The following is a 12360-nucleotide window of genomic DNA, read 5'->3' as shown; positions in this document are numbered from 1 at the left end:
GTCTATCTCTTGTTTCTGTAGTGAGACAGCTTGATGTACCAGGACACCCCTTGGACAGGACACTAGTCTGTCTCCTGTTCTGTAGTGAGACAGCTTGATGTACCAGGACACCCCTTGGACAGGACACCCCCTGGACAGGACACTAGTCTATCTCCTGTTTCTGTAGTGAGACAGCTTGATGTACCAGGACACCCCTTGGACAGGACACCCCCTGGACAGGACACTAGTCTGTCTCCTCCTTTTCTACAGCCGTGTGGTCTTTTCTACAGCCGTGTGGTCTTTTCTACAGCCGTGTTGTCGTTGTCTTTTCTACAGCCGTGTTGTCGTTGGCTTTGCTACAGCCGCGTTGGCTTTGCTACAGCCGTGTTGTCGTTGGCTTTTCTACAGCCGCGTTGGCTTTTCTACAGCCGTGTTGGTGACCACTGTCCTAATTGACCAGTCCACCAGTTGGTGACCACTGTCCTAATTGACCAGTCCACCGGTTGGTGACCACTGTCCTAATTGACCAGTCCACCGGTTGGTGACCAGTCCACCGGTTGGTGACCACTGTCCTAATTGACCAGTCCACCGGTTGGTGACCACTGTCCTAATTGACCAGTCCACCGGTTGGTGACCACTGTCCTAATTGACCAGTCCACCGGTTGGTGACCACTGTCCTAATTGACCAGTCCACCGGTTGGTGACCACTGTCCTAATTGACCAGTCCACCGGTTGGTGACCACTGTCCTAATTGACCAGTCCACCGGTTGTTGACCACTGTCCTAATTGACCAGTCCACCGGTTGGTGACCACTGTCCTAATTGACCAGTCCACTGGTTGGTGACCACTGTCCTAATTGACCAGTCCACCGGTTGGTGACCACTGTCCTAATTGACCAGTCCACCGGTTGGTGACCACTGTCCTAATTGACCAGTCCACCGGTTGGTGACCACTGTCCTAATTGACCAGTCCACTGGTTGGTGACCAGTCCACCGGTTGGTGACCACTGTCCTAATTGACCAGTCCACCGGTTGGTGACCACTGTCCTAATTGACCAGTCCACCGGTTGGTGACCACTGTCCTAATTGACCAGTCCACCGGTTGTTGACCACTGTCCTAATTGACCAGTCCACCGGTTGGTGACCACTGTCCTAATTGACCAGTCCACTGGTTGGTGACCACTGTCCTAATTGACCAGTCCACCGGTTGGTGACCACTGTCCTAATTGACCAGTCCACCGGTTGGTGACCACTGTCCTAATTGACCAGTCCACCGGTTGGTGACCACTGTCCTAATTGACCAGTCCACTGGTTGGTGACCAGTCCACCGGTTGGTGACCACTGTCCTAATTGACCAGTCCACCGGTTGGTGACCACTGTCCTAATTGACCAGTCCACCGGTTGGTGACCACTGTCCTAATTGACCAGTCCACCGGTTGTTGACCACTGTCCTAATTGACCAGTCCACCGGTTGGTGACCACTGTCCTACATAATGTACTACCTGGCCTATGGGGCCATCATATCTGGGTCCATTGGACGACCAGGAGAAGTTGGCAAGACGGTATGGCTGGTGATGGCACAAACAGATCTGCTCGTAGTCCAAGAGTGTGTGGCTGGGTGACCCTGGAGTGTGTGTGGCTGGGTGACCCTGGAGTGTGTGTGGCTGGGTGACCCTGGAGTGTGTGTGGCTGGGTGACCCTGGAGTGTGTGTGGCTGGGTGACCCTGGAGTGTGTGTGGCTGGGTGACCCTGGAGTGTGTGTGGCTGGGTGACCCTGGAGTGTGTGTGGCTGGGTGACCCTGGAGTGTGTGTGGCTGGTTGACCCTGGAGTGTGTGTGGCTGGTTGACCCTGGCGTGTGTGTGGCTGGTTGACCCTGGCGTGTGTGTGGCTGGTTGACCCTGGCGTGTGTGTGGCTGGTTGACCCTGGCGTGTGTGTGGCTGGTTGACCCTGGAGTGTGTGTGGCTGGGTGACCCTGGAGTGTGTGTGGCTGGGTGACCCTGGAGTGTGTGTGGCTGGGTGACCCTGGAGTGTGTGTGGCTGGGTGACCCTGGAGTGTGTGTGGCTGGGTGACCCTGGAGTGTGTGTGGCTGGGTGACCCTGGAGTGTGTGTGGCTGGGTGACCCTGGGTGTGTGTGGCTGGGTGACCCTGGGTGTGTGTGGCTGGGTGACCCTGGAGTGTGTGTGGCTGGTTGACCCTGGAGTGTGTGTGGCTGGTTGACCCTGGAGTGTGTGTGGCTGGTTGACCCTGGCGTGTGTGTGGCTGGTTGACCCTGGCGTGTGTGTGGCTGGTTGACCCTGGCGTGTGTGTGGCTGGTTGACCCTGGCGTGTGTGTGGCTGGTTGACCCTGGAGTGTGTGTGGCTGGTTGACCCTGGAGTGTGTGTGGCTGGGTGACCCTGGAGTGTGTGTGGCTGGGTGAGTGTGTGGGTGACCCTGGAGTGTGTGTGGCTGGGTGACCCTGGAGTGTGTGTGGCTGGTTGACCCTGGAGTGTGTGTGGCTGGGTGACCCTGGAGTGTGTGTGGCTGGTTGACCCTGGAGTGTGTGTGGCTGGTTGACCCTGGAGTGTGTGTGGCTGGTTGACCCTGGAGTGTGTGTGGCTGGTTGACCCTGGAGTGTGTGGCTGGTTGACCCTGGAGTGTGTGTGGCTGGGTGACCTTGGGTGGTGTGTGGCTGGGTGACCCTGGAGTGTGTGTGGCTGGTTGACCCTGGGTGGTGTGTGGTTACCTTGACGAAGGAAGAGCAGGGGAACGTGGCAAAGTCAGACAAGGCTCTAGCTCCAGGTCTCTGGGTCACCACATGTTCTGATACCTCATCCTGTGAGGGAGAGAGAGGAGAGACAGAGGAGAGAGAGGAGAGAGAGAACAATAGGGGAGATGTTATAGAGGGGAGGGAGAGAGAGAGCGAGAGAGGAGAGAGAGAGAGCGAGAGAGGAGAGAGAGAGAGAGAGAGGAGAGAGGAGGGAGAGAGAGAGAGAGGAGGGAGAGAGAGAGGGAGAGAGAGAGCGAGAGAGGGAGAGAGAGAGGGAGAGAGAGAGCGAGAGAGAGAGAGAGCGAGAGAGAGGAGGGAGAGAGAGAGAGAGAGAGAGAGGAGAGAGAGAGAGAGAGAGAGAGGAGAGAGAGAGAGAGAGAGAGAGGAGAGAGAGCGAGCGAGAGAGAGAGAGATGAGAGAGAGGAGAGAGAGAGCGAGCGAGAGAGGAGAGAGAGGAGAGAGAGAGGAGGGAGAGAGAGAGAGAGAGAGCGAGAGAGGAGAGAGAGATAACAATAGGGGAGATGTAATAGAGGGGAGAGAGAGAGAGGAGAGAGAGAGAGGAGAGAGAGACAGCGAGAGAGGAGAGAGAGATAACAATAGGGGAGATGTTATAGAGGGGAGAGAGAAGGGAAGCGATCAGGAGAAAAGTTATTTAGTACTGCAGTCACACATTTGCCTGCCCTCCTCCCTAACCACTACCTGTCCAAGGCAGCATGCATTCTGGGATACCTTTTGTATTGTCGGGATTCAATCCGATCGCGCCTGTCCACAATGCACCATTTAAAGGCTACTTTCAAAGGAGGTGACATCTGCAGTATTAATGTTGTGAACGCGGGAACATTGACTTGAAAAAAGGTGAATTGTGAACAAACTAGGATTGAAGACCTCCAGCCTCCAGGTGTTTGTTTACCTTCAGTCTGTCCAGAGTGTTGCTAAGAGCCTGGAGTCTGGCTGTGTGTTCCAGCAGCTGGGCACTAGGAGTTACTGAGACACATAAAATAAAAACTTCAATCTGCTATAGTTACAGCAACAACTAAAAACGTTTGTTTTTTTGAGTATGAATATGCTTTCGTGACTTTTTTTTTTTTTTGGGGGGGTGCCTTTATGTAAACAATTACGTCATTGAGAACGACTCTTCTACGGGTACAACAGAGAACAAGAAGGGGGGCCTTTATGTAAACAATTACGTCATTGAGAACGACTCTTCTACGGGTACAACAGAGAACAAGAAGGGGGGGGGGGCTTTATGTAAACAATTACGTCATTGAGAACGACTCTTCTACGGGTACAACAGAGAACAAGAAGGGGGGAGGGGCAGGGCCATCATACCTGGGGATTTGCCAGTGATGTCCACCACTTTGACGTTGGCACTCATCTGCAGTAACGTGTCCAGTAATTGGTCAGTCTTACGATAGAGGGCGCTAGAGAGCACCTCTGGGTGAGAGCCGTCTCTAGTGGGGAGCTTGGAGACATGGAGAGGTGGTAGGGAGGACAGCTGGGCACGCATCTTCTCAGCCTGGAGGAGGAGAGGAGGAGGAGGGGGAAGGAGAGAGTGGGAGGGGGAAGGAGAATGGAGATGAGGGTGGGAGAGGGAAGGAGAGAGTCGGGGGGAGAAGGAGAGAGTGGGAGGGTGACGGAGAATTGGGAGGAGAATGGAGAGGAGGCAGGGGAAGGAGAGAGTGGGGGGATAAGGAGAATGAAGAGGAGGGGAAGGAGAGAGGGAGGGGGAAGGAGAGAGTGGGAGGGGGAGGAGAGAGTGGGAGGGGGAAGGAGAGAATGGGGGAAGGAGAGTGGGAGGGGGAAGGAGAGAATGGGGGAAGGAGAGAATGGGAGGGGGAGAGTGGGAGGGGGAAGGAGAGAGTAGGAGGGGGAAGGAGAGAGTGGGAGGGGGAAGGAGAGAGTGGGAGGGGGAAGGAGAGAGAGGTGGGGGAAGGAGAGAGTGGGAGGGGGAAGGAGAGAGTAGGAGGGGGAAGGAGAGAGTGGGAGGGGGAAGGAGAGAGTAGGAGGGGGAAGGAGAGAGTGGGAGGGGAAGGAGAGAGTAGGAGGGGGAAGGAGAGAATGGGAGGGGAGAGTGGGAGGGGGAAGGAGAGAGTAGGAGGGGGAAGGAGAGAGTAGGGGGGAAGGAGAGAGTGGGAGGGGGAAGGAGAGAGTGAGAGGGGGAAAGTGGGAGGGGGAAGGAGAGAGTAGGAGGGGGAAGGAGAGAGTGGGAGGGGAGAGTGGGGGGGAAGGAGAGAGTAGGAGGGGGAAGGAGAGAGTGGGAGGGGAGAGTGGGAGGGGAAGGAGAGAGTAGGAGGGGGAAGGAGAGAGTGGGAGGGGGAAGGAGAGAGTAGGAGGGGAAGGAGAGAGTAGGAGGGGGAAGGAGAGAGTAGGAGGGGGAAGGAGAGAGTAGGAAGGGGAAGGAGAGAGTAGGAGGGGGAAGGAGAGAGAGGTGGGGGAGGGGGGAGAGAATTAGTCCCGCAGAATTATACCTACGGAGGAGCAGCTTCTATGCAGGAACTTTTGAATGTCTTTGAACTTCCGAGAGTTGGTTTAACGTTGGACCAGAGAAGCTCGTTAAGAAGCTTGTGTGTGCAGAGTGTCACCACAATTAAAACAATATTTTATCTTTTTTGTAGTTAATAAACCAACGTGTGTCCCTAACTAGCGTTGAAAAAGTCAAGCCCTTCTTCTCTAATTAAATCCCTCCTTGTCTTCTGAATCACGCTTGTAACATCAGTAGGCTACAGTAACCTTCAGAGAAGGAGGGGTAGGTAGACTACACAAACTGGCAAATATTTCCAGCTGGCATAAGTTTCTGATTGACAGAAGCAGGCACTTTCTTACATTTTTTTTTTGTGGGACTGAGAAAAAAATCCTGGAACGTAAAAGAAACATTATTAACCGGTTCCCATGCTTTTAAAATAACAGTTCTGTTCCGGGACAGTATAGATCACTTTCGTTCCCAGTTCTGATTCTGTTCCTTGAAACATTTGGTTATTTTCCAGTTCTGTTCCCTGAACCGGAACCGACTGGCACTCATGCTAACGTTCAATGAGTGACAAGGCATTGACATGACAGCACCAAACAGACTGGCACTCAGGCACTGCAGGTGGCGCAAAATCTTTACGTTTTTTTCAAACACAAAAGAAGACTACTTTAAAATGGAGATAGCCCTCGATGGCGCTGTCAAAGATACAAAGATGAGTCCTCTATCTCCCTCTATGGTCTATCTACCTCTATCTACCTCTATGGTCTATCTCCCTCTATGGTCTATCTCCCTCTATGGTCTATCTCCCTCTATGGCCTATCTCCCTCTATGGTCTATCTCCCTCTATGGTCTATCTCCCTCTATGGTCTATCTACCTCTATCTACCTCTATGGTCTATCTACCTCTATGGTCTATCTCCCTCTATGGTCTATCTACCTCTATGGTCTATCTACCTCTATGGTCTATCTCCCTCTATGGTCTATCTACCTCTATGGTCTATCTACCTCTATGGTCTATCTACCTCTATGGTCTATCTCCCTCTATGGTCTATCTACCTCTATGGTCTGTCTACCTCTATGGTCTATCTACCTCTATTGTCTATCTACCTCTATGGTCTATCTCCCTCTATGGTCTATCTACCTCTATGGTCTATCTACCTCTATGGTCTATCTACCTCTATGGTCTATCTCCCTCTATGGTCTATCTCCCTCTATGGTCTATCTCCCTCTATGGCCTATCTCCCTCTATGGTCTATCTCCCTCTATGGTCTATCTCCCTCTATGGTCTATCTACCTCTATTGTCTATCTACCTCTATGGTCTATCTACCTCTATGGTCTATCTCCCTCTATGGTCTATCTACCTCTATTGTCTATCTACCTCTATGGTCTATCTCCCTCTATGGTCTATCTACCTCTATGGTCTATCTACCTCTATGGTCTGTCTACCTCTATGGTCTATCTACCTCTATGGTCTATCTCCCTCTATGGTCTATCTACCTCTATGGTCTGTCTACCTCTATGGTCTATCTCCCTCTATGGTCTATCTCCCTCTATGGTCTATCTACCTCTATTGTCTATCTACCTCTATGGTCTGTCTACCTCTATGGTCTATCTACCTCTATGGTCTATCTACCTCTATGGTCTATCTACCTCTATGGTCTATCTACCTCTATGGTCTATCTACCTCTATGGTCTGTCTACCTCTATGGTCTATCTACCTCTATGGTCTATCTACCTCTATGGTCTATCTACCTCTATGGTCTGTCTACCTCTATGGTCTATCTACCTCTATGGTCTATCTACCTCTATGGTCTATCTACCTCTATGGTCTATCTACCTCTATGGTCTATCTCCCTCTATGGTCTATCTACCTCTATGGTCTATCTACCTCTATCTCCCTCTATGGTCTATCTACCTCTATCTACCTCTATGGTCTATCTCCCTCTATGGTCTATCTACCTCTATGGTCTATCTACCTCTATGGTCTATCTCCCTCTATGGTCTATCTACCTCTATGGTCTATCTACCTCTATCTCCCTCTATCTCCCTCTATGGTCTATCTACCTCTATCTCCCTCTATGGTCTATCTACCTCTATCTACCTCTATGGTCTATCTCCCTCTATGGTCTATCTACCTCTATTGTCTATCTACCTCTATGGTCTATCTACCTCTATGGTCTATCTACCTCTATTGTCTATCTACCTCTATGGTCTATCTCCCTCTATGGTCTATCTACCTCTATGGTCTATCTACCTCTATGGTCTGTCTACCTCTATGGTCTGTCTACCTCTATGGTCTATCTCCCTCTATGGTCTATCTACCTCTATGGTCTATCTACCTCTATGGTCTGTCTACCTCTATGGTCTATCTACCTCTATGGTCTATCTACCTCTATGGTCTATCTACCTCTATGGTCTATCTCCCTCTATGGTCTATCTCCCTCTATGGTCTATCTACCTCTATGGTCTATCTCCCTCTATGGTCTATCTACCTCTATGGTCTATCTCCCTCTATGGTCTATCTACCTTGAGTCTGTTGTTCTCATTCTTCAGGTGTTTGATGCTGTGTCTCTGAGCCTCAATCTGCTGCGTCAGGAGAGGAGAGTCTATCACCGGGACCCCCGACCCAGGACCCATACCGGGACCCATACCGGGACCCATACTGGCCATAGTCGCTGTAGAGAGACACAGAGGCACAGACACTTAGTACGGGCCAATACACACACACACCACTATTAACACAGGCCAATACACACACACACACCACTATTAACACAGGCCAATACACACACACACACACCACTATTAACACAGGCCAATACACACACACACACACCACTATTAACACAGGCCAATACACACACACACACACCACTATTAACACAGGCCAATACACACACACACACACCACTATTAACACAGGCCAATACACACACACACACACCACTATTAACACAGGCCAATACACACACACACACACACCACTATTAACACAGGCCAATACACACACACAATACACACACACACACACCACTATTAACACAGGCCAATACACACACACACACCACTATTAACACAGGCCAATACACACACACACACCACTATTAACACAGGCAAATACACACACACACACCACTATTAACACAGGCCAATACACACACACACCACTATTAACACAGGCCAATACACACACCACTATTAACACAGGCCAATACACACACACACCACTATTAACACAGGCCAATACACACACACACCACTATTAACACAGGCCAATACACACACACACCACTATTAACGCTAAATTGTGTGTGTTCAATAAGAGTAGCAGAAACATGCAAATACCTTTCTGTTCTTCTGTAGATTAGAAGGGTAGAGAGAGAAGAGGATTGGAAAGAGAGAGGAGGCGAGAGGGGAAGAAGAGGGAGAGAGAGAAGAGGATTGGAAAGAGAGAGGAGGCGAGAGGGGAAGAAGAGGAGGGAAAAGAGGGAGAGAGAGAAGAGGATTGGAAAGAGAGAGGAGGTGAGAGGGGAAGAAGAGGAGGGGGAAGAGGGAGAGAGAGAAGAGGATTGGAAAGAGAGAGGAGGCGAGAGGGGAAGAAGAGGAGGCGAGAGGGGAAGAGGGAGAGAGAGAAGAGGATTGGAAAGAGAGAGGAGGCGAGAGGGGAAGAAGAGGAGGGAAAAGAGGGAGAGAGAGAAGAGGATTGGAAAGAGAGAGGAGGCGAGAGGGGAAGAAGAGGAGGGGGAAGAGGGAGAGAGAGAAGAGGATTGGAAAGAGAGAGGAGGCGAGAGGATAAGAGGGAGAGAGAGAAGAGGGGAAGAGAGAGGAGAGGAAAGAGGGAGAGAGAGAAGAGGATTGGAAAGAGAGAGGAGGCGAGAGGGGAAGAAGAGGAGGGGGAAGAGGGAGAGAGAAGAGGATTGGAAAGAGAGAGGAGGCGAGAGGGGGAAGAGGAGGGGGAAGAGGGAGAGAGAGAAGAGGATTGGAAAGAGGGAGGAGGCGAGAGGGGAAGAAGAGGAGGCGAGAGGGGAAGAGGGAGAGAGAGAAGAGGGGAAGAGAGAGGAGGCGAGAGGGGAAGAAGAGGAGGGAAAAGAGGGAGAGAGAGAAGAGGATTGGAAAGAGAGAGGAGGCGAGAGGGGAAGAAGAGGAGGGGGAAGAGGGAGAGAGAGAAGAGGATTGGAAAGAGAGAGGAGGCGAGAGGGGAAGAAGAGGAGGCGAGAGGGGAAGAAGAGGAGGCGAGAGGGGAAGAGGGAGAGAGAGAAGAGGGGAAGAGAGAGGAGAGAGAAGAGGATTGGAAAGAGAGAGGAGGCGAGAGGGGAAGAAGAGGAGGGAAAAGAGGGAGAGAGAGAAGAGGATTGGAAAGAGAGAGGAGGCGAGAGGGGAAGAAGAGGAGGGGGAAGAGGGAGAGAGAGAAGAGGATTGGAAAGAGAGAGGAGGCGAGAGGATAAGAGGGAGAGAGAGAAGAGGGGAAGAGGGAGAGAGAGAAGAGGGGAAGAGAGAGGAGAGGAAAGAGGGAGAGAGAGAAGAGGATTGGAAAGAGAGAGGAGGCGAGAGGGGAAGAAGAGGAGGGGGAAGAGGGAGAGAGAAGAGGATTGGAAAGAGAGAGGAGGCGAGAGGGGAAGAAGAGGAGGGGGAAGAGGGAGAGAGAGAAGAGGATTGGAAAGAGGGAGGAGGCGAGAGGGGAAGAAGAGGAGGCGAGAGGGGAAGAGGGAGAGAGAGAAGAGGGGAAGAGAGAGGAGGCGAGAGGGGAAGAAGAGGAGGGAAAAGAGGGAGAGAGAGAAGAGGATTGGAAAGAGAGAGGAGGCGAGAGGGGAAGAAGAGGAGGGGGAAGAGGGAGAGAGAGAAGAGGATTGGAAAGAGAGAGGAGGCGAGAGGATAAGAGGGAGAGAGAGAAGAGGGGAAGAGAGAGGAGAGAGGGAGAGAGAGAAGAGGATTGGAAAGAGAAAGGAGGCGAGAGGGGAAGAAGAGGAGGGGGAAGAGGCGAGAGGGGAAGAAGAGGAGGGGGAAGAGGGAGAGAGAGAAGAGGATTGGAAAGAGAGAGGAGACGAGAGGGGAAGAAGAGGAGGGGGAAGAGGGAGAGAGAGAAGAGGATTGGAAAGAGAGAGGAGGTGAGAGGGGAAGAAGAGAGAGGAGAGGATTGGAAAGAGAGAGGCGAGAGGGGAAGAAGAGGGAGGAAGAAGAGGGAGAAGAGGATTGGAAAGAGAGGTGAGAGGGAAAGAAGAGGAGAGGAAAGAGGGAGAGAGAGGGGAAGAATAGGAGGGAGAAGTGAGAGAGAGGAGGAGAAGAAGAGGAGGGGGAAGAGGGAGAGAGTGTGACAGTGTTAGGGTCCAGAGGACATTCCTTTTCTTAAACACCAGGTCATCTGAGTGTGAATAACAGGGTCAGTCTATAACAGGGTCAGTCTATAACAGGGTCAGTCTATAACAGTGTCAGTCTATAACAGTGTCAGTCTATAACAGTGTCAGTCTATAACAGGGTCAGTCTATAACAGTGTTAGTCTATAACAGTGTTAGTCTATAACAGGGTCAGTCTATAACAGTGTCAGTCTATAACAGGGTCAGTCTATAACAGGGTCAGTCTATAACAGTGTCAGTCTATAACAGTGTCAGTCTATAACAGGGTCAGTCTATAACAGTGTCAGTCTATAACAGGGTCAGTCTATAACAGTGTTAGTCTATAACAGTGTTAGTCTATAACAGTGTCAGTCTATAACAGTGTCAGTCTATAACAGGGTCAGTCTATAACAGGGTCAGTCTATAACAGTGTCAGTCTATAACAGTGTCAGTCTATAACAGTGTCAGTCTATAACAGTGTCAGTCTATAACAGTGTCAGTCTATAACAGTGTCAGTCTATAACAGTGTTAGTCTATAACAGTGTCAGTCTATAACAGTGTCAGTGTCAGTCTATAACAGTGTCAGTCTATAACAGTGTCAGTCTATAACAGTGTCAGTCTATAACAGTGTCAGTCTATAACAGTGTCAGTCTATAACAGTGTTAGTCTATAACAGGGTCAGTCTATAACAGTGTCAGTCTATAACAGTGTCAGTCTATAACAGTGTCAGTCTATAACAGGGTCAGTCTATAACAGTGTCAGTCTATAACAGTGTCAGTCTATAACAGTGTCAGTCTATAACAGGGTCAGTCTATAACAGTGTCAGTCTATAACAGTGTCAGTCTATAACAGGGTCAGTCTATAACAGGGTCAGTCTATAACAGTGTCAGTCTATAACAGTGTCAGTCTATAACAGTGTCAGTCTATAACAGGGTCAGTCTATAACAGTGTCAGTCTATAACAGTGTCAGTCTATAACAGTGTCAGTCTATAACAGGGTCAGTCTATAACAGGGTCAGTCTATAACAGTGTCAGTCTATAACAGTGTTAGTCTATAACAGTGTCAGTCTATAACAGTGTCAGTCTATAACAGTGTCAGTCTATACCAGTGTCAGTCTATAACAGGGTCAGTCTATAACAGGGTCAGTCTATACCAGGGTCAGTCTATAACAGGGTCAGTCTATAACAGGGTCAGTCTATAACAGTGTTAGTCTATAACAGGGTCAGTCTATAACAGTGTCAGTCTATAACAGTGTCAGTCTATAACAGTGTTAGTCTATAACAGTGTCAGTCTATAACAGTGTTAGTCTATAACAGTGTTAGTCTATAACAGTGTCAGTCTATAACAGTGTCAGTCTATAACAGTGTCAGTCTATAACAGTGTTAGTCTATAACAGTGTCAGTCTATAACAGTGTTAGTCTATAACAGTGTTCAGTCTATAACAGTGTTAGTCTATAACAGTGTCAGTCTATAACAGTGTCAGTCTATAACAGTGTCAGTCTATAACAGTGTTAGTCTATAACAGTGTCAGTCTATAACAGTGTTAGTCTATAACAGTGTTAGTCTATAACAGTGTCAGTCTATAACAGTGTTAGTCTATAACAGTGTCAGTCTATAACAGTGTCAGTCTATAACAGTGTCAGTCTATAACAGGGTCAGTCTATAACAGTGTCAGTCTATAACAGTGTCAGTCTATAACAGTGTCAGTCTATAACAGTGTCAGTCTATAACAGTGTTAGTCTATAACAGGGTCAGTCTATAACAGGGTCAGTCTATAACAGTGTCAGTCTATAACAGATCTGAGTGTGATTAACAGTGTTAGTCTATAACAGTGT

The 12360-nt window shown here is 49.7% G+C and overlaps 1 protein-coding gene across 1 annotated transcript in view; it reads right to left on the bottom strand.

The window, feature by feature from the left end:
• LOC115115213 (dynactin subunit 1-like) overlaps positions 1–12360 on the bottom strand; it is a 130481-nt gene that overhangs the window by 5392 nt on the left and 112729 nt on the right. The window contains exons 20-23 of the mRNA XM_065025966.1: positions 7722–7870; positions 4058–4244; positions 3639–3712; positions 2705–2794 (exon numbers count right to left, since the gene is read on the bottom strand). Of these exons, the coding sequence (XP_064882038.1) occupies positions 2705–2794; positions 3639–3712; positions 4058–4244; positions 7722–7870 (500 nt within the window). The remainder of the gene's footprint in view (positions 1–2704; positions 2795–3638; positions 3713–4057; positions 4245–7721; positions 7871–12360) is intronic.

This window comes from Oncorhynchus nerka, linkage group LG12 (assembly GCF_034236695.1).
Source record: "Oncorhynchus nerka isolate Pitt River linkage group LG12, Oner_Uvic_2.0, whole genome shotgun sequence".
In the NCBI taxonomy this organism is placed as follows: Eukaryota; Metazoa; Chordata; class Actinopteri; order Salmoniformes; family Salmonidae; genus Oncorhynchus; species Oncorhynchus nerka.
The sequence above is the reverse complement of the archived record's forward strand: the minus strand, read 5'-3'. Positions and strand labels throughout refer to the sequence as shown.